This window comes from Grosmannia clavigera (assembly GCF_000143105.1).
Source record: "Grosmannia clavigera kw1407 unplaced genomic scaffold GCSC_108, whole genome shotgun sequence".
In the NCBI taxonomy this organism is placed as follows: Eukaryota; Fungi; Ascomycota; class Sordariomycetes; order Ophiostomatales; family Ophiostomataceae; genus Leptographium; species Leptographium clavigerum.
The window spans coordinates 100,512-124,190 of NW_014040837.1; the positions used below are offsets into that span (position 1 = coordinate 100,512).

Consider the following 23,679-nt stretch of genomic DNA (forward strand, 5'->3'; position numbering starts at 1 on the left):
ACGTTGCCGGTTCCTGGCTTTAACGGTGTAGAGGGTGGAAGGGATTTGTGTTTAGATATTGAAAATTTATGGCGCGTCTCATCCTTTTTTTTGCTTCGCCGTGAATTGGACTCGTATATGTAGGTATATATTTGGCGATAAAAGGTCTTTCTGCAAATTAGATCTCGACGGTGTATTTGAAAAGGGACTCCGTACCTCGGGAGTATCTCCGAAACCTAAAGATATTTTTGGAAATCCACCAGGATGCGCTGGTGTGTTGATTGGGTTTTCAGTAGCACGTCCAAAATGGGACGTCACAATCAACTTGTAAAACATCGAGGTCTCATCTAAGCTCGATCTGAGGAATATTGATATATGTACGGAGTACGGAGTATAAGGTTTTACACTCAGCATTTTTATCGTCGAGCCACCAGCTCCGCCCGGTCATGTCGAGCATTGATTTAAGTAATGCTTTCCAGCAATGATATCCCAACACAGTGGATATACACAATGAGATACATGTAACACTTATAAGCAACTGTTCAGAAACATCATTCGATTCCGATGTAGTTTAAGTGAGAAGCCGTTAGTACTGTATTTGAGAAAATATACTCCGTCTGAACATGAGAACGACAATTCTCCGATGCTGTAATAAGTGCACAACAGTAAGTCTCGGTTGCTTGTCTTGCACAAACGGCAATTGCAGAATATTGTATGATTCTGACCTTTCTTCTACTAACGCCTGATTAAACATAAAAGAGTAATACTAATTTTCAATATAAATGTAGAATCTACTTTCTAAGATAGTCAGCTAAACTTAATGGCGGGACGTGTTATAATTTGAACCCTCCGAGTTGTGTTGAAGCTGCGGCAAAGAAGATCTCTAGTGCCTCTGGTGTCTAAATAATTACTATGAAGCTCTTCGTTTTACACTGTATCAAGCAGCAGATTAAAAGCATCTGGCTTCCAACCCCATTTTTGCACTCCCTTTTTACACTAAAACTTTACCTTTGCAACACCGTGTTATAACACAACAGTAAAAAGGAGATTGAACCTTCCGAATCAGACAGAAAAGAAGATATGGTATGTAAAACACGTTTCTTTTTCTTACTTTAGAGCATTTGTTCTTGGACGAATGTTGAATGTTTTGGAATATAAATGGGTATGGGTACGCTTCCGCCAAGATGCAACCAGTTATAACCGTATGCGATTGACCAGTCTCACCGCCTTCCAATAACATGTTAGCGTATTCTTATACTGCCGCTAAAAGAAAAAAAACAGCGATAAGTGGGATACGGACTTTTTTTTCGACGAAGGCTGGACAATTGGAACAGACCAAATCCCCGGAACTCGAGTCAAAACCAGCAAAGATGGCCGCCGTGTACAAGTCCCTCGCCAAGGTGAGCGGCGACAACTCCAAAGAGGATGGCGTGGTGAAGCGGAAGAACCGGCAACGTGTGCTGATCCTCACTTCTCGGGGCGTCACATACAGGTTCGTTGATCTTGGTATTCTCGGTACTTGGTGTTGTGCTGCTGCGATTGTAGCGTACATGTGCTGACAGAAGACTCTAGACACCGGCATCTTCTGAATGACCTGGCAGCTATGATGCCGCACAGTCGGAAAGACGCCAAGTTCGACTCCAAGTCCAAGCTCTACCAGCTGAACGAGCTGGCTGAGCTGTACAACTGCAACAATGTACTATTCTTTGAGGCACGCAAAGGCCAGGACCTGTACATGTGGATGAGCAAGGTGCCGAACGGACCGACTGTCAAGATGCACGTTCAGAACCGTGAGTATCTCCTCTTTGAACTCTCTCTGCGTACGCAACGCCGTGTCGCACGCCCCCTTTGCTGACGGACTCGCAGTGCACACGATGGAGGAGCTTCACTTCACCGGCAACTGCCTCAAGGGATCGCGTCCCGTTCTCTCGTTCGATGCCGCCTTCGACTCGGAGCCGCACCTGCAGCTGCTCAAGGAGATGTTTATGCACACCTTTGGCGTACCACAGGGCGCGCGTCGCTCGAAACCCTTCATCGACCGGGTCATGGGCTTCACGGTTGCTGATGGCAAGATCTGGATCCGCAACTACCAGATCAGTGAGGTCGAGGTTGGCAAGGTCGCCGGCGGAGAGGAGGAGGACGACGACGCCAAGACGGCCAAGGCGGTCAAGGCGGCCAAGGCGGCCAAGAGCGCCAAGTCGGCAATGAAGGACACGGACATCACCCTCGTTGAGATTGGACCCCGGTTTGTCCTCACGCCCATCGTCATCCAGGAGGGCGCCTTTGGCGGCCCCATCATCTACGAGAACAAGCAGTTCGTCTCACCCAACCGGGTGCGGTCAGATCTGCGCAAGAATAAGGCCGAGCGGCACAACGTCCGCGCCGAACAGCAGCAGGACCTCATCCAGAAAAAGAGCAGCCTTGGCCTGCAGTCCAAGGGCGGTGCTGGTCCGGCCAACCGTGGCGTGCTGGACACAAAGGAGGTCTTTGCGTAAGCAGGCCGCACTCTTCTTGTCTTGCGTGTACTATCTTCATCACTATTGTCATTTGTCACGATTCCCACAGGGCGTTTGGGTTGCAATTGGACATTTTTAGCCATTGCCTCATGTGAGAGAATGCGTGTTAGGCGTGATAGGCTTATTCAAGTTTCCATGGGTTTTCGTTAGCTATGTTTGACACGTGACCATGTTCGGGATGACGGAGGACCCGCATTTGCGATCTTGCTCCTTTACCTGCGCGCACGCGAATCTCAGACTGTCTTCTTCGTTTTGTTTCCTCAACTCGCCGTCAAGCCCGCGGTCAACCAGAGTGTCGCTGTTGCAACCCACCCGCTCTGTTCGTTCCCATCCCTGTCGCACAGTCGTGTGAGGAAACTCTTATTATCCCTTTTTGAATATGGCGCATTACCCCTTGGATACGATGACAGGCCATTTAACAGGTCAATCGGCGCGCGACGAGACGAACACCACGAAGAGCATCATAAACATCAACACCAACAACAAATCAAGCAACAACATTACCACCAAGAACACATACTTTAGTCATGCCCATTTCACCCCATATGTCCCAGATAGCCCCAAGTGCGGGGTGCGCGTATAGAACTGACAACGTGGAAGACGACCTACGCGATTCGAGCAAATAAATCGAGTCATTTTGAGTCGTTCGAGACTTGTTGTTTTCAATTTATAAGAGAGTAGAAGAAGCCTGCTATCATATTCTCGCAGCGAAACCAACCAATTCACATCACAACAGTTCACCTTAGTCTTTCCCTCGGCTATAAACGACTTATACTTTGTCTTAACAACCATTTTGAAAGCCAATATTCTCTCCATCTTTTCGATTTTTAAGAACAAAACCACAAATTGCTCTGCACTACAGCTTAAGCGAGGCGCACGGGTTGCATTTGTGAGTGCTTGTAGCGACTGCCTAGCTCGCTATATCACTAACACGACTCTTGCACCATGCAGACCCCACACCAGCTAAAGAGCTTCAAGCTGAAGCTCCTGAACGCTTTCTGGAAGGCAACTTTCTCAACCACCTTCCTTGGCACCTGTTACTCCCGTGTACCTGGTGCCAAAATACTTTAGGGCTCAACTCTTTTGTTCCTCCTCTTGTTATTTCTTTCACTGGGACTATCGCAGACCACTATGTCTGTAGCAGCTTGTATGCTATTGCCACGAATGGTACATGGCACACCGGGGAGTCCGGCTATGACCGCAGCTACTGGACTGCTCCCGGCTGTTGCTACATTGCCATCACCCGAAGTGCTGCCGTCTGCCCTGGACCGTGCACCAGTTGAGGTGCTCGTTCTTGTGTTTCAGCACCTGGACCTGGATGCAGCATTCAGCCTAGCTGCAACGAACAAAAGACTCGACCGCATTTTCACCAGAAATCGGGCCGTGATCGTGTTGCGTATTGCACAGCGGGAATTCAGCCCGCTGAACGGCTTATTGCAAGTAGCCAAGGCATCGCCAGCAGACATGGCTGTGCCCTGGGGCACGTGGCTGGACAAACGAATTCGACGGAAGAACGTGGTACTCTGTTCAGGCGGCGTGGCTGGTGTTGACAAGCGGACGAACATCAGCTTGGTCTCGTCGTTGGCGAACATTCGCTGTGCCGAAGCCGAGATAACGAATGCGGACATCGACCGCATACTGGATGTATGTCGGGTGGTGCGCGGGTGGGAGCGGATCTTTCCCCAACATCGGTTCAACGCCTCACCTCTGCTGACCCGCAGCCTGACGGAAAGGGAGAACTTCCGGCTGCGTCGGGCGCTGTATAACTGGATGCGCTATGCATTCTACTTCCATGGCGATCTGCCGCGGCCAAACGTGTTTGTGCCGGCCGGGAGGGATGTCCGGGTCAACCACCTGCGGGCGCTGTGCAACGGCCAGTTGGGGGAACTGGCAGATTTGTGGCGCACGGTAGAAGACATCATCGAGATGTCGCTGTGTCCTTCGGTCGACATCGTTCGTATCGGCGCAGTAAGTCTGTCTTCTTTGGCTGAGCTAGGCAGTTGCATGATCGATTCTGACAGCAATAGGACTTCCAGATATCGGAGAAAGCTGCGGCTGAGATCGGCTGGGGTGAGGAGAGGGAGAACAAGACTGTAGTGGCGACAATGTCGAAGCTGTCTCCACGGCAGCTGCTGCACTATCTTGACAATGGGCACAAATACACCAAGGTGCGACTCATCGCAGACATCCGACAACGCATGGCACATTTTGAATCAGACACGGAGAGCCTGACGAGCGCGATGTCGGTGGTGAGCATGGAACGGTGGCGGCAGATGCAGAGACAGTTTCCAGCCCTGGTTCAGGGCACGGGATCGCGGGTGTTTCTGCCGGTGTATACGCGGGTGATGAGCCAGTTCCATGGCGGGACGTTGGACTGGGACGATGCACAGACAGAGATAGATCTGGAGCGGATTGGCAGGATGGTGGGTGTAGGATTGGATTGGCGACCGGAGGAGTTCTTTGGGTTCCGGCCTGAGATTCCAACGGGAATGCTGAATCCTTGAGATAGCGGTAGATGCACATAGCTTCGAGCTAGCTCTTTAATCTGTACAGGAAGGAGCGTGTTTCTAAGAGTTGCGTGCCTGCACAGTAAATGCGACGTCGTTCATAGCAGGCGGGCCGCTATCAGGTGCCCCGCCAATCAGGCAAGGGCAGGCTTCCCTGGACAAGCTAAAATGCTAACCAGCGCTTTGTTTTCACTCGTCGCCTCTTCTGCCCAAACCCATCACAAAAAGTGACAACACGACCGCAGCTCCACCAGTGGCGATCCTCGGTTAGCCACGTAGCTTGCTATTTTGATTCATCAGACAGCCACGACAGCCTTGTTTTGTGAACGAGGCCAGGAGCCAGAGGCCAGTGAGCACACCGGTAAAACAGCTTTCTCTCATGTGGGCTGTGGAGGATCAGTAAAGGTATGTTATGACAGCTTTTGGGATTTCGGTCTTACCCCTTTCGTCGTCGGTACAGGGCTCCGGCAAGCGCCAGCCTTGGCGGTCTTGAAGTGGCCGGCAGGACAACCGGTGCTCTGCTGTTTGATTCATCCGTGGAATGGGTTGACAGCGTGCATTGGCCGTCCTTTCTGCCTGTTTGAATTGTGTTTCAAGCGATTTGCCCTGGCAGTGTGCGATTGCCAGCTGTCTGCCATAGACAGCGTCTAGTTCTGAGTGGTACTGGAACTGACCGTTGACCAGGCCACCGTCTCGTGTTTTCGTCTCATTTGCGCCCACAGGTCGGGCTGGGCAGGGTGAGGCGACCGGGCTGACGCGCTTCGCGTTGTTCGTCACGGGCACGATGGCCGACGCGGACAACGACGTGGTGATGGACGGCATGGGCGCCGAGCCAGAGGCGGAGGCGGTGGCGCCGGCCAGCGCAGCAGCAGCCACCAACGGACATGCGACAGCGGGCAGCCAGGACAAGAGCGACGTCAAGGACGCTGGTAATGGCGAGAGCAAAGCGGCAGCCGAGACGTCAGAAGAAAGTGCACTGGGCTATCCGGTGGACTTCAAGCGGCGCGGACTGCTGCCAACGGGCTGCTGCTACGACGACCGGATGAAGCTGCATGCCAATGCGGACTTTGGGCCAGGGCCTCACCACCCGGAAGACCCGGCGCGGATCTCGGAGATCATGGCGGCGTTCAAGAGGGCCGGGCTGGTGTACATGGGCTCGGAGGCCGACCTGGTCAAGATCATGCGCGAAAGCCCGACCAAGTACATGTGGCGGATTGCGACGCGTGACGCGACCAAGGAGGAGATTCTGCTGGTGCACCACCCGCGGCACTTTTACTGGGTCAAGGAGCTGTCGGTGAAGCCGACGTACGAGCTGCGGGAGATGAGCAAGCTGATGGACGAGGGCCGCGACTCGCTGTACGTGGGCTCGATGACATATGAGGCCGCACTGCTGTCGGCAGGCGGAGCGATAGAGACGTGCAAGGCGGTGGTACGGGGCGACGTGAAGAACGCGTTTGCGGTGATCCGGCCGCCAGGCCACCACGCGGAGTACAACCAGCCGATGGGGTTCTGCCTGTTCAACAACGTGCCGATCTCGGTGCGGGTGTGCCAGAAGGAGTATCCGGACGTGTGCCGCAAGGTGTTGATCCTGGACTGGGACGTGCACCACGGCAACGGGATCCAAAACACGTTCTACGAGGATGCGAACGTGCTGTACATCTCGCTGCACGTCTTTCTGGACGGACAATTCTACCCGGGGACGCCGACGAACCCGTCGACGCCGGACGGCAACATCGACAAGTGCGGCGCGGACGCAGGGCTGGGCCGCAACGTGAACATTGGGTGGGACAACCAGGGTATGGGCGACGCGGAGTACATGGCGGCATTCCAGAAGATTGTGATGCCGATTGCGAGCGAGTTTAACCCGGACCTAGCGATCATTTCGGCGGGCTTTGATGCGGCAGCGGGCGACGAGCTGGGCGGCTGCTTTGTGACGCCGGCATGCTACGCCCACATGACGCACATGATGATGTCGCTGGCGGGCGGCAAGCTGGCCGTCTGTCTGGAGGGTGGCTATAACCTTCAGGCGATCTCGGCGTCGGCGCTGGCGGTAGCGCGAACGTTGATGGGCGAGCCGCCACCCAAGTTCGAGGTGCCGAAGCTGGGAAAGGCGGCGGCGCGACTGCTGGCACGGGTGCAGGCTCACCAGGCGCCATACTGGGAGTGCATGCGGCCGGGCGTGGTGGACGTGGCCGATCTGCAGGCGCACGGGGGGGTGCGGCTGCACGACGTCGTCCGGGCGTACCAGCGGCAGCAGCTGTCGGCGCAGCACGGCATGTTCCCGCTGTTTGTGCAGCGCAGCACGATCTACAAGACGTATGAGGACCAGGTGCTGGTGACGCGTAGCCTGCATGCGGCGCGGCGGATTATGGTGATCATGCACGATCCGTGAGTGAAGTGGGTGGAGAAGTACTGGCAGTGCAGGATTGTGCTGATCTGAACAGGCCGGAACTTGTGGGCCAGCCAGACGTGCTGGACAACTCGCTGGACGCACACAATGCGTGGATGGTATGGCCCCCTAGCACGGTTTTGTCCGCCAGCTTCACTAACACGGTCAGAGCGACGGGGTGATGCCGCACATCGAGTGGGCCATCGGCCAGGGCTTTGGGATCATCGACATCAACGTACCACACTACCACACACAGCCGGAGGACACGGAGTCGCACGTACCTCGCATGACGGAGGAGGCCATGCAGGGCCAGCTGCAGGAGCTGGTGTGCTACATCTGGGACAACTATCTACAGATTGCGGACGCGGCTCAGCAGATTGTGATTGTGGGCGTGGGCCAGGCTTATCTGGGAGTGAAGATGCTGCTTGTGAACAGAGGTTTGTTTGTTGTTTGTTGTTTGTTGTTTACTCGTTTGTTATATTGATTTGCCACTAACATGCCAGACTGCAAATCCCGCATCACCGGGGTGGTCAACTTTGTCAGCGGCAGCCTGCGGGCGGTCAAGAGCGATGCGGATCCGGACCTGACGCAGTGGTACAAGACGCACTCACGGGTGTACGTGGGCAACGACCATGCGTGCTGGCAGACCAACGAGTTCATCCGCAAGATCAACAAGCGGCGATTCGGCGACGTGGTGCGCAGTCCGTTCACGGGCCTGAACCGCATGCTGCGCGAGCACGCGGCCGATGCACACGAGTGGATCACGGAGCGGTTGCCCGAAGAGCATGGAAATACGACAGAGGACGACAGCTAGGCTGTGACGCGCAGGGCGTTGTGTTGGATAGGATCTGGCGGCTCACCGTGGCCGCGTAGTGGGACTGTCTGTTTCGTGTATGTCTGTTTGCTCGAAGGGTGGAGGGAAGAGAGGCAAGAGCGGAAACGGCCTCAAGTGTAATTTTGGCGTCTCATTTTTGGACCTGGAGCCGTTACTTGTGCAGATCAATTCATCGTCTTCATTACAGGTAGCTTACTTCGTATATCTTGCCATTCGGACGAGAGACACGTGACTATCCAGATGCGGCTGGGCGGCGATAAGCGATAAGCGAAGCCAGCGTTTCCCCTTTTGAAAGTTCGCATCGCGCCTTCCTACGCGGTCTCCAAAAGGGAGACTCTTTCTCTCTTAGAACCTTTTTGCAACAACTGGTCGACATCTGCCCACATTCTCGCCTTAAAACGTACAAGATTGAAGGCACACGCATCACGAAGACGAGACAACAGCTGGCTGCCGCATGGTGGGCTGAGCAAAGCTGAGCAAGCCGGGCAGAAGACGCGATGGACCGAGACCGGGGCAACACCCGTCGGTGCGTGTGGTGGCGAGAGCGAGAAGCACGGGCTGAGCTAACCAAACGATGCTGGGCTGCAGATACGATGACGGCGAAGTGACTCGATACGGGGCGGGCGAGTCATGGCGACCGACAGCCCGGGGCGACAGGTCGCCGCGACGGGAGAGAAGTCCACCGATACGAGAGCGCGAGCGGATGCGAGACTGGGGCAGCCGAGAGAGAGACCGGGAATGGGACAGGGGTCGAGACCGGGAGCGAGAGCGAGAGAGGGAGCGGGAGAGGGAGCGAGAGCGAGAACAGCGAGAGCGAGAGCGAGAACGGGACCGGGATAGGGACAGGGACCGAGACCGGGACCGGGATCGCGACCGAGATCGAGATCGAGACCGAGACCGAGACCGAGACCGGGACCGAGATCGTGACCGCCGGCCATCGCCTCCACCGGCCAGCGACAGCTATGTTCCGGGCGGCCGGGAAATGGCAGGGCCGCCACGACGTCCGCGGTCGCGCAGCATCGACCGCTATCGGACGGCGCGCGGTCTCGAGGACCGGCCGCGCGAAGCGGTGGTGGGAGCTGGAGGCATCGGAGGCGAGCGATGGCGACCGGCACCACCTCCACTTCCGATGCTGGAGCGCAGCCACAGCCGGGTACGCAGTCCTGGCGGCGGCGGCCCACCGTCGATTAACGGCGCCGTCGCGACGCGGCCCCCGCTACAGGGCACGAATATCAACATGGCGTCGCCGCGCCGCAGCCCGCCCCGACGGCCTTCGCCGGCACAACGCTGGGGTGGTGGCGGCGGCGACGACCGGGACCGCGGGGGCCGGTCGCCGCGACGGGACCTGACGATGCGAGATATGCGGGATGTGAGGGATGTGCGAGACCTGAGAGATATGAGAGATATGAGGGATATGAGGGACATGAGAGACATGAGAGACATGAGAGACATGAGGTAAGAGAGAAGAGAGAGAGGAGAGAGAAAAGAGAGAGGAGAAGAGACACAAACAAATGCTGACATAAGCAGACGACGATCCCGGACACCTGATCGTGATCGTGGTGGCTTGCCATCACGGAACCGCTCTGTCGGTTCACGTCGCTCGCCCCCGATGCAGCGCTACAGGGCACGATCAAGGAGTCCCGACCGGCCGCCAGACGATTATCGCGGTGGCGGTGGCTACGGACGGAGGCCGTCGCCACGACCATCGGCATCACGGCCCATGTCGCCGCGACCCAGCCCCGGTCCAGGCGGCTGGAACGATGTCCGATCGCGCCAGCCATCGTCGGCACCACGATCTCCGCCTCTGGCAGCATCATCATCGTCCATGCGGTCGCCTCCGCACGGTCCGGCTGCACAGCGAGGAGGAGGAGGAGGAGGACAACCGCTGACGGCGACCCCGTCTGCTCGCAAGATGGCCCCAATCGGAGCTGGAGTGGCATCGGTGCCGTCATCCATGCCGTCAACGCCACTGGCAGCCCCGCGAGGACCGTTTGCCTACGGCGGTGGTGGCCGTGAGGATGCCTCTCCCTCTCTGACGGCAACGCCGACAACGACGACGACGACAGCGACAGCAGCAGCAGCAGCAGCTATAGTGGCAGCAGCAGCAGGCCTGCCACCGCCGTCGGGTCCGCGCGGCTACGGTGCCATGCGCAGCAACAGCATCAGCAACGTGAACCTGAACGAGCGTGGCAGCAGCAGCAGCGGCAACACCAACGGAGCTCCCTTCACGCCACGAAGCGGCCGCAACAGCATCCCGACAGGGCCACGCGGTGCATCCATCAGCGGGCCTTCTGGTGGTGGTGGCAGCAGCATGGCATCCGGCGGGCCATCAGCATCAGCAGCAGCCGCAGCTGCAGTGTCTGTCAACATGAGCCGAGGTGGATCGCCGGCCATGGGATCGCCGGCTGTCAGCCTGTCTTCAGGAGCAGCAGCAGCAGCAGCAGCCGCTGGCGGACGACTGTTCAACCCGCCAACCGGACCGGCAGCACAGGTTGGCAGTGGCAGTGGCAGTGGCAGTGGCAATGGCAATGGAACCGGACCGAGTTTGGGTCTGGGCAGCGCCACCAACAACAGCACTGGTATCGGCTCTGGTGGATCGTCCTCTCTTTCTGGTTCTGGTTCTGGTTCCGGTTCCGGTTCCGGCTCGCTCGCCCAGCAGATGCTCGCCGGCATGCCGACGCTGGTAGCCGGCGGACGGCTCGACGGCCAGCTTGCTCTGCCCCGTGGCGGTGGCGTCGTCCGCGAACTCGAAGCCCATCACCGCCGTCTGCGCGAGGAAGAAGAACGGCTGCGCCAGGAACTCGAGACCCGCCAGGAACGGCTCCGTCGGCAGCTGCGCTCGTGGGACCGCATGGATCGCGACGGCCGCTCCTTTGAGCTCAAGAGCAACCTCAGCGAAAAGAGTCTCAAGACCATCGCCGGCGAAGGCGTCGGCGGAGCGGCTTTTTAGCACAGCTGCAGAGACGGCAGAAGCACAGGACGGCAGTAGACAGACTGGTTCGACGGATATCTTTCATAGCTTATAGGGCTACGTGCTTACATAATCAGTACTCGAATACATACGACTGCACACAGACACACAATCACACAATCACACAACACACGGACACAAACACACGACCAGTTTTGCCGAACCTATCATAGAATTCCTTCCAAGATACGGAGTACATGCATCTATTAGGACTGTCGACACAGTCACGAGTCCATTCTTCATCCTCCTGCCGATTCGGGGCCACAACAACACCCTCAAAACACCACAATCCGTTCCAGGTTTGGCTGCTTTTCCTGTGCTTCCTTTTCAGTGTACTGTTTTTGTATTTTTCTGTCTTTACACGATTTGCTTGTTGCGAGTCTTCCGCCCCTCCCTCGTAGTAACAGAATGGTGGTCCTCATATGCGAGCTCGCCCTGAGCTGCCATGCATTTACTTCTTGGCGTCGACAGCCGCAACCTTGACGATCAGGTCCAGGACACGGCGGGAGTAGCCCCACTCGTTGTCGTACCAGCTGACCACCTTGACGAAGTTGGGGTTCAGCGAGATGCCGGCCTTGGCATCGAAGATCGACGAGTTGTTGTTGCCGTTCAGATCAGATGACACAACGTCGTCCTCGGTGTAGCCCAAGACGCCTGTCAGGTTAGCATAGGTGACGACAAAGGAAGTGAAAAAGAAAAGAAAAGAAAAGAAAAGGAAAAAAGAAACCCACCCTTGAGGGAGCCCTCGGAAGCCTCCTTGACGGCAGCCTTGATCTCGTCGTACGAAGCACCCTTCTCCAGGCGCACAGTCAGGTCGACAACCGACACGTTGGCCGTCGGCACACGCAGCGACATGCCCGTCAGCTTGCCGTTCAGCTCCGGAATCACCTTGCCGACAGCCTTGGCCGCACCAGTGCTGCTGGGGATGATGTTCTGTGCCGCACCGCGGCCACCCCGCCAGTCCTTGGCCGAGGGGCCGTCCACCGTCTTCTGCGTCGCCGTGTACGAGTGCACAGTCGTCATCAGACCCTCAACAATGCCGAACTTGTCGTTCAGAACCTTGGCCAGGGGCGCCAGGCAGTTGGTCGTGCAAGACGCGTTCGAGATCACGTCTGCGCTGCCGTCGTACTTGTCCTCGTTCACACCGACAACGTACATCGGCGCATCGGCCGACGGGGCCGAGATGATCACCTTCTTGGCACCACCCTTCAGATGGGCAGACGCCTTCGCCGTCGTCGTGAACACACCCGTCGACTCGACAACGTACTCAGCACCGGTGTCCTTCCACGGGATGTTGACCGGGTCGCGCTCCTGGTAGAACTTGATCGTCTTGCCGTTGATCACCAGGTCGCTGCCGGAGACGGTGACGTCACCCTTGAACACGCCGTGGGTGGAGTCGTACTTGAGCATGTAGGCCTGGAAAGAAGTAAAGCCCGTTAGACAGCCGAAACACCACTTGCAGCGCCGTGGAAACAACTTACAGCGTAGTGCGGCTCGATGAACGGGTCGTTGACGGCGACGACGTCGACCTCGCCGTGCTCAATGGCATTGCGGAAAACGATACGGCCAATGCGGCCGAATCCGTTGATGCCCACGCTGATGGTCATTTTGACTTGTTTGAGTTAGCCAGAAAGCTCGAAGAGAGAAGAGAGCAAGCGCAATGTGTGATAAGACGACTGAGGAGTTCACCCTCGCATTTATTATAGCTTGATGGCCGGGTGGAAACGGCTTATACGACGGAAACAACGAAAACAAAAAAAAGACAAACAGGGACAGGGTCGGATGACAATGACGGAATGTGGTGGGGTGCTTCACGAGGAGCCGAATAGTAGGCAAATCACGAAAACCACGGCAAAGGCTGACTGGGGCTTCGGCTGTCAAGGGTAGAAGGGGGTAATGGTTCGAAAATCTCGGGACTCAGGTCGCGGACACACGGGTGACGCCGGAATAGGCGCGAAAAAGTAGGCTAGAGCTGTGCCAGTGTCGGTTAAGACAAAAGGCTGAGGGTGGAAACGGAGTGTGGTGAGGGGGACGAGGATGAGCGAGTCCTGGGGATAGCCGGGGAGCTGGGGAAGTGGATAAAGGTGGATATGATTGACAATGCGGCCGGTATATGGATAGACTTGAGCAGGGTGAAGCCGAAGTTGGCCAAATCACGAGATTCAGTCGGATAGCTCTCAGAGTGAAAGGCGGGGTAGCAGTATGCCAGCAGAAAAGACACAAGCAAAGGAAAATCAAAAGCCAAAGCAGAAACAAGCGCAGACGCTCAAAGAGACACTCTTACCTGTGTGATGAACAGAGAAGTTCGAGTAAGAGGTTGATGTGGTTGACTGGTGAAGAAGCTTGGAGTGATGATGAAAGAGAGAAGAAGAGAGGGGAGAAGAGCTGAAGAAAAAGGAAAAGAAGAGGAGAGAGAGACGGCAGGGGTGATGACGGTGGCATGAGGGTCATGAATAAAATATACACGACCGTCCGTTTGCTGGTGGCATGGTGGGGTCGTCGCTTCCTGACAGAGCTAGCAAAGCTGGCTTGGAGGGGCAGTTTTGGACTCATTTCGCGGCACTTGGCGTGTTATTGGCCTCAACTGCGCGTCATCCGTGGCGGATGCCTTTTTCTCTTTTGCCCTCAGGAAGGCGCTTCCCCACGGATCCCTTGGCGGGCTCATGCTCGTACGGTTGCCTTCTTCTGCGCTTTTACGAGAGACGCGACTCGGCGGGCAATGACTACGGAGCAGTGCGAGCAGTGCGAGTAGTGCGTGCAGTGCGTGCAGTGCGTGCAGTGCCTTCATTCCCGTCCTTCTGGTCTGGCCTCCCAGAAAAGACGAGAAAAAGAGCGAGCAAATCTGCAGACGGGAAAAAAAGCTGCCTGTTTCCACGCTCCGTAGTCCGACGGCCTCGCGCGACGGCAGCCTGTCCACGTTGTCGCAAACGGAATAATAACGCAGATCCGAGAGCAGACAAATGGAGACGTCTCTATACGGCCGCCACGGTTGGTTGGACGATGCGTCTTTTTTGGCGCAGACGCCCTCTAGCTCCTTAGTCGCCCCTGTCTCTCGTCTCTCTAGTCGTGGTGTCGAGGCCTTATTGCCTCACCTAAAAAAAGCCTCGTCCAGAAGCGGACAGCCTGCTGGTGCGCCTGTCTCACGGCGCGATGCAGAGATATCTCGTCCAAGCTCGTGACCCTCGTGATTTTGGTCCTGATTCCGCCACCATCGGCTATCGCTCGCCTCCTCTCCTCATGCCTGACTCACACGGACTTGCTCGACGTCGGAGCCGCGATACGAACGCGAATACGTGCTGCATCCACCCATTGCTGAGGTGGTCTGCTCATGTTACAGCTGAAACGATCCTGGTCCAATGCGAGCCTGGTCTCCGCTGTCGTGCCACCAACACATGCTGCTGTCCAGCAACAATGCGCATCGTTGCATCGGACATGCACGCCCGCCCGAAAGAACAAGACAGAAAAGCCCGCAGCGATGGGGTGTGTTAGGTGCAGTCCGGGCGGAGCGGTCGGCGTCATTTTCGGTGCCATCGACTCCTCGCCGGACCTAGACAAATAGCCCGTCCTGACCTTTTCTCCTTTCCTTTTTCCTTTTTTTCCCTTTCTTCTTTGTTTTCTTTCTCCCCTCGTTTTTACTCTGGCCTTTTTCCTGGCCCTATCCACCAACACCGGCTAGCCGTTGGCAGCGCGACAATTGCCAGACTCTAAAACGACTGCTGTAAACGGGCCTGTCGTATAAAAACGGGATTTTCGCCCAAAGCGGAAGGAAGCTCGATCGCAGCTCCCCCGCGCCCTCACGCGTCCCCTCCCTTTCGTAGTCGTAGCTCTTTCCTCGTATTCTTCATGCTCGCTGCAAGCACCGCTCCTTCGACTCGTACCATTATCGCCAAGACTCTCTCGTCCACATCGAGCCCTCTTCTGGTTCGCCAACGGCATTGTACAATACCATGGAGCAACCGGCTTACTCGTTCTGTCGTCCAATGGAAACTCCGGACCCCTCCAAAGACCCTTATCGGTGCGGACCAGCTTTGACCCCACCCACCAGCCGATAAGGCTGCCTCGTCGTCTAGTTCTCGACGCCCCGACGACTCGACATTGACTAGCATCATCACATCCAGAACTCTCATCCGCGCTGCAGCACCGTCCCAACATGTCTCACTTGCATTCCCACGACGGCGGCATCACCATGCACGCCAGCCACGGCCATGATGCCGGCAGCTTCATGCACTCCCACGACGGTGGCATCACCATGCACGCCAGCCATGGCCACGAGGCCAGCAGCTTCTCGGCCGTGGAGCATGGCCACAGCCACGAGATCCTCGATGGGCCGGGCAGCTTCTTGGCCCGTGAGATGCCCATCATCGACGGCCGCAACTGGGAGGAGCGCGCGTTTACCATTGGCATTGGCGGGTATGTTCTGTGGTTTGTCCTCTCACCACGCACAATTCAAACTGACAGCCTCCCAGTCCTGTCGGTTCGGGCAAGACTGCCCTCATGCTGGCTCTCTGCCTCGCTCTGCGCGACCGCTTTTCGATTGCGGCCGTCACCAACGACATCTTCACGCGCGAGGACGCCGAGTTTCTCACCCGCAACAAGGCCTTGCCAGCCGACCGCATTACGGCCATCGAGACGGGCGGATGTCCTCACGCGGCCGTCCGCGAGGATATCAGCACCAATCTGGCCGCCCTCGAGGACATGCAGGCTGCCTTCCACACTGACCTGCTGCTCATCGAGTCCGGCGGCGACAACCTGGCGGCCAACTACAGCCGTGAGCTCGCCGACTTCATCGTCTATGTCATCGATGTCAGCGGTGGCGACAAGATCCCCCGCAAAGGCGGTCCCGGCATCACCCAGAGCGACCTGCTCGTCGTCAACAAGACCGACCTGGCCGAGGCCGTTGGCGCCGACTTGGGCGTCATGGAGCGCGACGCCCGCAAAATGCGCGAGGGCGGGCCCACCGTCTTCGCCCAGGTCAAGAAGAACGTCGGCGTCGAGCATATCGTCACGCTGATCCTCAGCGCCTGGCGTGCCAGCGGTGCCGAGTCGGTCGTCAAGAAACAGGGTGGACCGCGTCCGACCGAGGGTCTCGACACTCTGTGAGGCTATTCGAAGAGAAGCATATCAAAGAACGAAAGTACAGCAAAAAAGTCCTGTTGCAAAATATCCAAAATCAAAAGCAAAGTTCCGAGCAGATGTTAGGTTCAAAATCTATCATTATCATGAGCCATTGTGTCGCCTATTCCTCTGTTTTCCAAATGGTTGCCCGTTTCCCTGGTTCCCTTCCTTTATGCTTGCTCACTCCATTGCCTCATCCATCATCTCGTCGACAATCTCCTCAGCCGGCGGCGCAGCCCACTCCTGGTACAACAGCGACTTCCGTGGCCAGACCCGCTTGTATAGGCTGACACCGATACTGTCCTGTGGGTTGATGCGACCGTCAAACGTGGCCTTGAAGTAGCCGTGCGTGCCGAGAGCCTCCTTGATGTATCCACTGCGCCCACGCTTCGTCCATAGCGGCAGCGCCTTGAACCAGTCCACGTCTTCGCGGTTGAAGAACATGTACCGGATCGTAACCACCTTTTTGTGAATGTGGTACGGATGGCCGGTGAGGACGACCCGTTTGGCCACCACGCGCGCCGTCGATGGCGCCAGCGACGTCCCGATGCCAGCCAGCTGCAGCGGTACCGTGTCGCTCTTGGTGCGCTTGAAGAAGAGCGTCGGCACGAAGCCCCAGGTGACGGGGCCGACGAAGCTGACCACGGCCGACTGGCCAGGGTGCACGAACCGGCACGACTTGTGCACGTTGTTGGGCGTGTTGCCGCTCTGCGAGAAGAGCGGCTGGACGAAAAAACGACGCGGTCCACACTGCACGATGAGCTCCTCCTTGGCCTTGATCGAGTGCGGGTGGTCGGCGCTCAGGTTGATGATCAGGTTGACCACCGTCTGCTTGTTCTCGTGTCGCAGCAGAGAAAAGGCCACGGCTGGCCTGCTCGTGCTGTAGGCTGCCCGCACGGCCTCGGGAATCACGCCCTTGGCCAAATGCACGGAAACACGCATTCCCGGCGCCACCCCGCCGACCAATGCTTCCCGGGCTGCCCGGATTCTCGACGACTTGTAGTCGGGAATCTGCAACAGACGCCGCCAGTCCTCTGGCTCGTGTGGACGGTCCTCCTTTGCGTTCCACGGGCTGGACCGCAGGCTCTTGAGACCGCGGTACCGTGCTAGCCGTTCACGTGCCAGCACCTGTGGGTGCAGCTCGATCTCGTCTGGGAACTCCAAATCGTCTTCGGCCTCGCCCCGCTTCTGCTGCCGATACTGCGCCAGCTGCTCGGCCTCCTGCTCCTCATTTTGCTCAACATAGATCTCCGACTGCGGGTACTCGGACGGTCCAGCACCTTCGGTCTGTGCATCGTGTGCCAGGCCTTCCATTCCGTCTGCCGGCTCGGCCTTTTTGAATCCGTCATCGCCCATCTGCTCCTCTTCGTCATCGTTGTCGGACCCGGATTCTGACGTCACATCGTCCAGGATCCACGCCGACTGGTACGCTGATGTGCCCTTGGGAAGCTTCTTGGCTGGCCGGAACTGGTCCTCGTCATCGTCAAAGTAATGGTGGTCATCCAACAATACACCTTTTCGGCCAGCGGCTTCCAGGGACCGGTTGTTAATCTCCTCGTCCTCCATCTCGTCATCCTGGTCGAGAACGGCCTCTTCGGGAGCAAGACCGTCTAAATCGTCCCTGTCTTCGCTGGGTTCGGCGAGTACAATCTCTGAGCCTCCTTCTTGTCCGTCGACAGCCATGTCCTCGACGGTAGCACCGCCCTTGGGCTTGCGTACCGAGATGGGCGCCGCGGTGATCTTGTCAATCTGGAACGAGCCCCAGTCGCCCACGTGGATGAGCCGATCCGCGTTGAGTCCCTTGCCACGCACGACACCCGTGAGGACGGCAGCAGCATCGTCGCCTGTGGTCCCGAACTGCACGTCCTCCACGAGCATCCAGCTCCGCTCATCGCGCCAGTGGATGCCCTTGGGCGTCGCATTGCACAGAGACCGCATCAGGTTGGCGCATTCCTGCCGGCTTTCAAGACTGAAAAGCTTCTCCTGGTCTGGGTGGAAGTGCCGCATGAAAGACTTGAGCGACTCCAATACGGCCGTGCGCTGCTTGGCCGACTCGACGCTGCTGAGTCCGTGCACCGCCGTGAACAGCGTTGTCAGGCCCTGGCTTTCCACACTGCGCAGGATCAGCTCGCCACGCTCATCCACCTCGTCGACGGCCGAGATGACAAAGACGACAAAGTCGGCAGCCCGTGCGGCATCCAAGCAGGCCACGACGTCGCGGTTCGACGGCACCACGATGTACTGCAGCTGCTGCTTGAACCGCTCGACGGGCACGCGCACCGCACCGTCGGTGATGTCCACCTCAATGTCCAAGCTGACATTGAGGGCGCGGATGGTGGTGGCGGCATCGCAATTGCTGCACAGTGGGATCACGGCCACGTTGCGCGGCGCACCATCGCGGCCGGTAAAGATGGAGGCGTCAAGACGCTGCTCCTTTTGCTTTTCCAGCTGGCGCTGGCGGTTCTGATTGCGACGATCGAGTTTCGACATCACCTGCTGGTGCGGCGTTTTTGGTCTCTCATCCAAGACTTTGCCTATATTTTCGCACAAATGTCAGCATATTTTCTTCTGTCTATAGCCTCTAAGCTGAATCGCTCCTTCTCCACCAACCTTTGCGATTCCGTCCTTTGCCCCCCTTGAAGGGCTTGTGGCCGACTTTCGTTGTCGCCTTATGGCTGTGCTCAGCCAGTGTCGAAGGCATTTTCGCTACGTCTGAAGCGCACACGATTCTTTCTCTGGGGAAAAAGACTCTTATGTGTGCCACACCGTTTGATTCAACTGTAATGGCTTTTTTTTTTCTCCAGGCAGAATTTTTGGATTTTTGGCTAAAGTGGGAGGGGTTCGCGCTTATCGATAAGCGATAGTATGATAACAAGATAAGAACATGTGAATCTCGATAAGAATTTTTTTTAGTAGTCCCGCCTTGCCAACTAAATTTCCTTGCTGCTTTCCATACCAGGTAATGAATGCTGCAAACCCATGACAACCGACATGATGGAAGTCGCAACGACAACGACGCATGACCGTCCGAGAAAGAAGCGGACGGGCGGAGCTGGGTCTGCTGCCAGATCTGGTGCAGGCACAATGGTAAAACACAACAACGGAGCGAAAAAGGTGGACGATCTACGGCTATCGCTACGGCCAAAAGAAGAGCAGGAACGGATACGGAGGCACAAAGAAGCGCAGAGCCAATATGGGCGCGGCAAGCAGATACCCCTGAAGGCGGTGCAGGACAGGAAGCTGAAGAGAACTCTCGGAAACCTCGAAAGCCGCTACAAGAGGGCGGTCGACCAGGCCAAGGATGCCGAGGTGCTCTTGGAAAACGCCAGCGGCTTTCTCGAGGCCGAGACCGATCTGGAGCGCACGTACAAGGTGCGGCAGGATGAGATTGTCAAAGAGGCACCGATTGCGGTAGCGCAGAAACGCTTCGATCTCAAGCTTGATCAGCTGGGGCCGTACATGTGCGAGTTCACGCGGACAGGTCGCGAGCTGCTGTTGGCCGGCCGCAAGGGACACGTCGCCACGATGGACTGGCGTGAGGGAAAGCTGGGATGCGAGCTGCAGCTGGGTGAGACCATCCGCGACATTCGGTGGCTGCACAACAATCAATACTTTGCTGTGGCGCAGAAGAAGCACGTGTACATCTACGACCGGAACGGCGTAGAGCTGCACTGCATGCGGAAGCATATTGAGGTCTCCCACATGGAGTTTCTGCCATACCACTTTCTGCTGTCAACCATTGTAAGTCAGCCCCTCTCCCTCTCGTCGCAATCGGACGTCTAACCCGTCCAGAGCCTGTCCGGCCAGCTGAAATACCAAGACGTGACAACCGGCAACCTCGTGTCAGAAATTCATACCAAGACAGGGGCGCCCTGCTCGTTTACGCAGAACCCGTACAACGCGGTCGTGCATGCGGGACACCAGAACGGCACGGTGACGCTGTGGTCGCCCAACTCGTCGGAGCCGCTGGTGAAGCTACTGGCTCACAGAGGCCCCGTGCGGGCATTGGGCGTCGACCGGCAGGGCCGCTACATGGTGTCGGGCGGCCAGGACTGCCGGATGTCCGTGTGGGACATTCGCATGTTCAAGGGCGAGGTCGGCAACTACCACACGCACCACCCGGTATCGTCGATCTCGATCTCGGACTCGGGCGTGGTGGCCACGGGCCATGCCACGCGCACGACGCTGTGGAAGGGTATCTTGACGGGCCCGGTGGAGGAGAAGCCGCTGCCGTACATGAAATGGGGTGGTGATGGCAAGGCGATTGAGCGGGTGCGGTTCTGTCCGTTCGAGGATGTGCTGGGCGTCAGCCACAACATGGGCTTCTCGTCGCTCATCGTGCCGGGTGCGGGCGAGGCCAACTTTGACGCGCTCGAGGTGAACCCGTACGAGACGGTGAAGCAGCGGCAGGAGGGCGAGGTCAAGGCGCTGCTGAACAAGCTGCAGCCGGAGATGATCGCGCTGGACCCCAACTTTGTCGGCAAGCTGGACGAGCGGTCAGAGGCGCAGCGACAGGCAGACCGCGACCTGGACGCCGTGCCGGTGGACATTGGGGACGAGATCCGCAACAAGATGCGCGGCAAGAACACGGCGCTCAAGAAGTACATACGGAAGCAGCGGAAGAAGAACATTATCGACGAGAAGCGTCTCAAGGTGGACGAGATCTGGAAGGAGCAGCAGAAGCGGAAAAGGGAGAAGCTCGAGGAGGCCAAGGAGGATCTGGGGCCGGCGCTGGGCCGGTTTGCACGGAAAGAGTAGATGCAGCTGTATGGGTAAAAGGTAGCAACGGAGTACGGATGACAAGAGTAAAGGGTATATCGAGAGCAATGTAAGGTCGGGCCTTGTGCACGTGTACAGGCACGTGGAGCCGCTGAATCCTAGGCCCGCTTCCCTGAAACATCATTGGCCGACGGCAGGGAAAAATGCTAGAGCATCGACACTGGGGAGCTGACTGAAAGCCAAGAATAGCAACCAGGCCGCTTTCTGTCCTCCGATACAGCATTCGTTCCCTGCCCTCTCTCCGCCACACCAGCTTCTTGTCGCCATGTCCGCCATGGCCGACTACGTAGAACGGGCGCTCGAGAGCCCGATGGCCGTTGCGATCGGCACCAGCGCGGTGGCCTTTGCGTCGGGCATGCTGCTCGGCGCCTACTCCGTCCGCGGCTACCTCTTTTCGCCCGAGTTCCAGGAGGAGCGGCGGCGCAACCGGACGGACCCAATGGAGAGCGAAGAGTCGGATATTGACGACGACACCATCCTGGACCATGCGCCGAACTGGGCCAACGGCATGGAGGCCGATGTGCGGGATGGACTGCGGTCGAGGAAGAAGAAGGGCAGCAGCGCGGAGAAGAGCAAGGGCCAGGCCGAGAGCGACGAGGAGTGCAAGCTGGTGTTGGTTGTACGATCAGACCTGGGCATGACAAAAGGTGTGTTTTCTATATTTTCTTTTTTCTTTTTTCTTTCTTCTGTCTTTTCCTCCATCTTCTTTCCCCCATCTCCCTCTAACAAGGACAGGAAAAATTGCAGCTCAGTGTGGCCACGCCACGCTTGCCTGCTACAAGACGCTGCAGCGGCAGGCTGCAAACGACCCCAAATCTCCGGCAGCCCGGCTGCTGCAGCGCTGGGAGCGCCACGGCCAGGCCAAGATCGCGCTGCAGGACAAGGGCGAGGACGCGCTGCTGGCGCTGATGGGCACGGCTCACAGCCTCGGCATTACGTCTGAGGTGATTGTCGACGCCGGCCGAACACAGATCGAGTCGGGCAGCATGACGGTGCTCGGGGTTGGACCGGCGCCCAAGAGCTTGGTAGACAAGGTGACGGGACACCTGAAGCTGTTGTAGAGAACGGCAGGCCGTCGGGATGGACAACGGGCGAGGTGATCAAAGGAGGACGACCATCAAGGCGGACATCTACGGGCTTATGTCTCTTGATGGTACCAAGAAGCTGTTATGGGCCAATTTTAGGGCAGATTGCATTTGATAGTCAGACACCAAAACCTGGGATATAAAGCACAGCACTGTGAAGGGCTCATCTGAACACGTGACCACGCTGCGATGTCACCAGAGACCCATTGTCGAAACCCACTACCATATTTCAGCGAGCGAACCGATCTGTGCCAGTATTTCCTGACGTCGAGCAGTCCGAGCTCTGTCAAGGCAGAGAGACGATCTGCCACAGTCATGGCTGCAGTCCACCGCAAGGCTGTCGTGATCGGGATCAGTGGATGTTCGTCCAGCGGCAAGACGACGTTGGCCCGGCTTCTGCGCGACATTTTCCCCAAGACGTTTGTCCTGCACGAGGACGACTTTTACAAGCCGGACCAGGAGCAAGTGGCCTGTTTTTGTTGAGCTGCGCCGACCATTCGCTGCTGACGACAGCCTCTCCAGGATCCCCATCAAGGTGGATGGCCTGGCCGACTGGGACTGCCCAGAAGCCATCGCACTGCCTGAAATGGTCCAAGCCCTAGAGCACATCCGCTCGCACGGCGTGCTGCCAGTCAGTCATATCCTTCGAGTCTTCTGTCCGGTCAGTCCGTTGCTGACAAACTCCCCCATCGTGCAGCCTGACCTCTTCTCGAAGGAGGACCAGAATTCGGTAGGTCCGTGTCCGGTGTCCGATGCCAAGATTGCGGCCCTCAAGGCCAGAGTCGCGGCAAGGGCCACGGTCACGGCTACAGGACCAAGCCTGTGCATCCTCGACGGCTTCCTGCTCTACAACGACGCCATGCGGCCGGCCATGGACCTGCTCGATGTGCGGCTCTTTTTGCGCGTGAGCCACGACAGGGCAACGCAGCGACGACAGGCACGTGACGGCTACGTGACTCTCGAGGGCTTCTGGCAGGATCCGCCTGGTTACATGGACAAGATTGTGTGGCCCAACTACGTCGAGATGCACAGGTGGATGTTCCCGGGCGGCGACGTCGAGGCCGAGCCAGATCATGCGCTGCTCCAGGCCAACAGCATCCTGACGCAGCTGGACAAGGGCGTTGACGTCGACATGGAGACGACGCTGGAATGGGCCGTGGACATTCTCATGCGCGAGCTGCAGAATGTTTGACGCGGCTGGACGAGCTGCTTTCATCGCACAACGTTTACGTTTCTTCCAATAGTATGTAACGACAGTCATGGTTTGCCCCTGCCTCATGGATCGACGATCTCTGGCAACGGAGTGGAATATGACGTTCTTGGGATTCCCGGTCCACGAGGCTCAGCTTTTGACGGCGAACCAAGCTTCTCCCCGGGAAGAGCCCGGTTGTTCTGGGACCTGTCGATAGGATAATTGACACCATATTCCAAAAGGAAGAGTGCGATGTCTCCATAGGATGTATCGAACTGCCGCAGTCATCGACTCTGAACTTGCGTGCAAGC

At 57.4% G+C, this 23,679-nt stretch overlaps 8 protein-coding genes across 8 annotated transcripts; 6 read left to right on the forward strand and 2 right to left on the reverse strand.

Moving 5' to 3' along the window:
- Nucleotides 1-1,349: 1,349 nt before the first annotated feature.
- CMQ_6935 (histone deacetylase) lies at nt 1,350-8,205 on the forward strand (the record flags this gene model as incomplete). The annotated part of the gene is made up of 13 exons (XM_014320621.1): nt 1,350-1,471; nt 1,552-1,769; nt 1,846-2,462; nt 2,733-2,814; nt 2,918-3,066; nt 3,358-3,384; nt 3,447-3,531; nt 3,640-4,463; nt 4,523-4,959; nt 5,687-7,390; nt 7,447-7,510; nt 7,561-7,828; nt 7,895-8,205. The coding sequence occupies 13 exons, from the start codon at nt 1,350-1,352 to the stop codon at nt 8,203-8,205; spliced, it is 4,908 nt and encodes a 1,635-aa protein (XP_014176096.1).
- A 518-nt stretch (nt 8,206-8,723) lies between these two features.
- Nucleotides 8,724-11,176, forward strand: CMQ_6707 (uncharacterized protein; the record flags this gene model as incomplete). The annotated part of the gene is made up of 4 exons (XM_014320393.1): nt 8,724-8,752; nt 8,815-9,595; nt 9,842-10,238; nt 10,488-11,176. 4 exons carry the CDS (start codon nt 8,724-8,726, stop codon nt 11,174-11,176), a joined length of 1,896 nt encoding a protein of 631 aa, XP_014175868.1.
- A 472-nt stretch (nt 11,177-11,648) lies between these two features.
- Nucleotides 11,649-12,804, reverse strand: CMQ_6619 (glyceraldehyde-3-phosphate dehydrogenase; the record flags this gene model as incomplete). Its single annotated transcript, XM_014320305.1, has 3 exons — nt 11,649-11,851; nt 11,989-12,613; nt 12,679-12,804. The coding sequence occupies 3 exons, from the start codon at nt 12,802-12,804 to the stop codon at nt 11,649-11,651; spliced, it is 954 nt and encodes a 317-aa protein (XP_014175780.1).
- Nucleotides 12,805-15,347: 2,543 nt separating this feature from the next.
- Nucleotides 15,348-16,297, forward strand: CMQ_6777 (urease accessory protein ureg; the record flags this gene model as incomplete). Its single annotated transcript, XM_014320463.1, has 2 exons — nt 15,348-15,607; nt 15,664-16,297. The coding sequence occupies 2 exons, from the start codon at nt 15,348-15,350 to the stop codon at nt 16,295-16,297; spliced, it is 894 nt and encodes a 297-aa protein (XP_014175938.1).
- A 195-nt stretch (nt 16,298-16,492) lies between these two features.
- Nucleotides 16,493-19,013, reverse strand: CMQ_6527 (pre-rRNA processing protein; the record flags this gene model as incomplete). Its single annotated transcript, XM_014320213.1, has 2 exons — nt 16,493-18,846; nt 18,923-19,013. The coding sequence occupies 2 exons, from the start codon at nt 19,011-19,013 to the stop codon at nt 16,493-16,495; spliced, it is 2,445 nt and encodes an 814-aa protein (XP_014175688.1).
- A 290-nt stretch (nt 19,014-19,303) lies between these two features.
- CMQ_6662 (small nucleolar ribonucleoprotein complex) lies at nt 19,304-21,070 on the forward strand (the record flags this gene model as incomplete). The annotated part of the gene is made up of 2 exons (XM_014320348.1): nt 19,304-20,053; nt 20,105-21,070. 2 exons carry the CDS (start codon nt 19,304-19,306, stop codon nt 21,068-21,070), a joined length of 1,716 nt encoding a protein of 571 aa, XP_014175823.1.
- A 286-nt stretch (nt 21,071-21,356) lies between these two features.
- CMQ_6556 (mitochondrial peptidyl-tRNA hydrolase) lies at nt 21,357-22,152 on the forward strand (the record flags this gene model as incomplete). The annotated part of the gene is made up of 2 exons (XM_014320242.1): nt 21,357-21,738; nt 21,839-22,152. 2 exons carry the CDS (start codon nt 21,357-21,359, stop codon nt 22,150-22,152), a joined length of 696 nt encoding a protein of 231 aa, XP_014175717.1.
- Nucleotides 22,153-22,491: 339 nt separating this feature from the next.
- Nucleotides 22,492-23,368, forward strand: CMQ_6916 (nicotinamide riboside kinase; the record flags this gene model as incomplete). Its single annotated transcript, XM_014320602.1, has 2 exons — nt 22,492-22,599; nt 22,643-23,368. The coding sequence occupies 2 exons, from the start codon at nt 22,492-22,494 to the stop codon at nt 23,366-23,368; spliced, it is 834 nt and encodes a 277-aa protein (XP_014176077.1).
- Nucleotides 23,369-23,679: the final 311 nt, after the last annotated feature.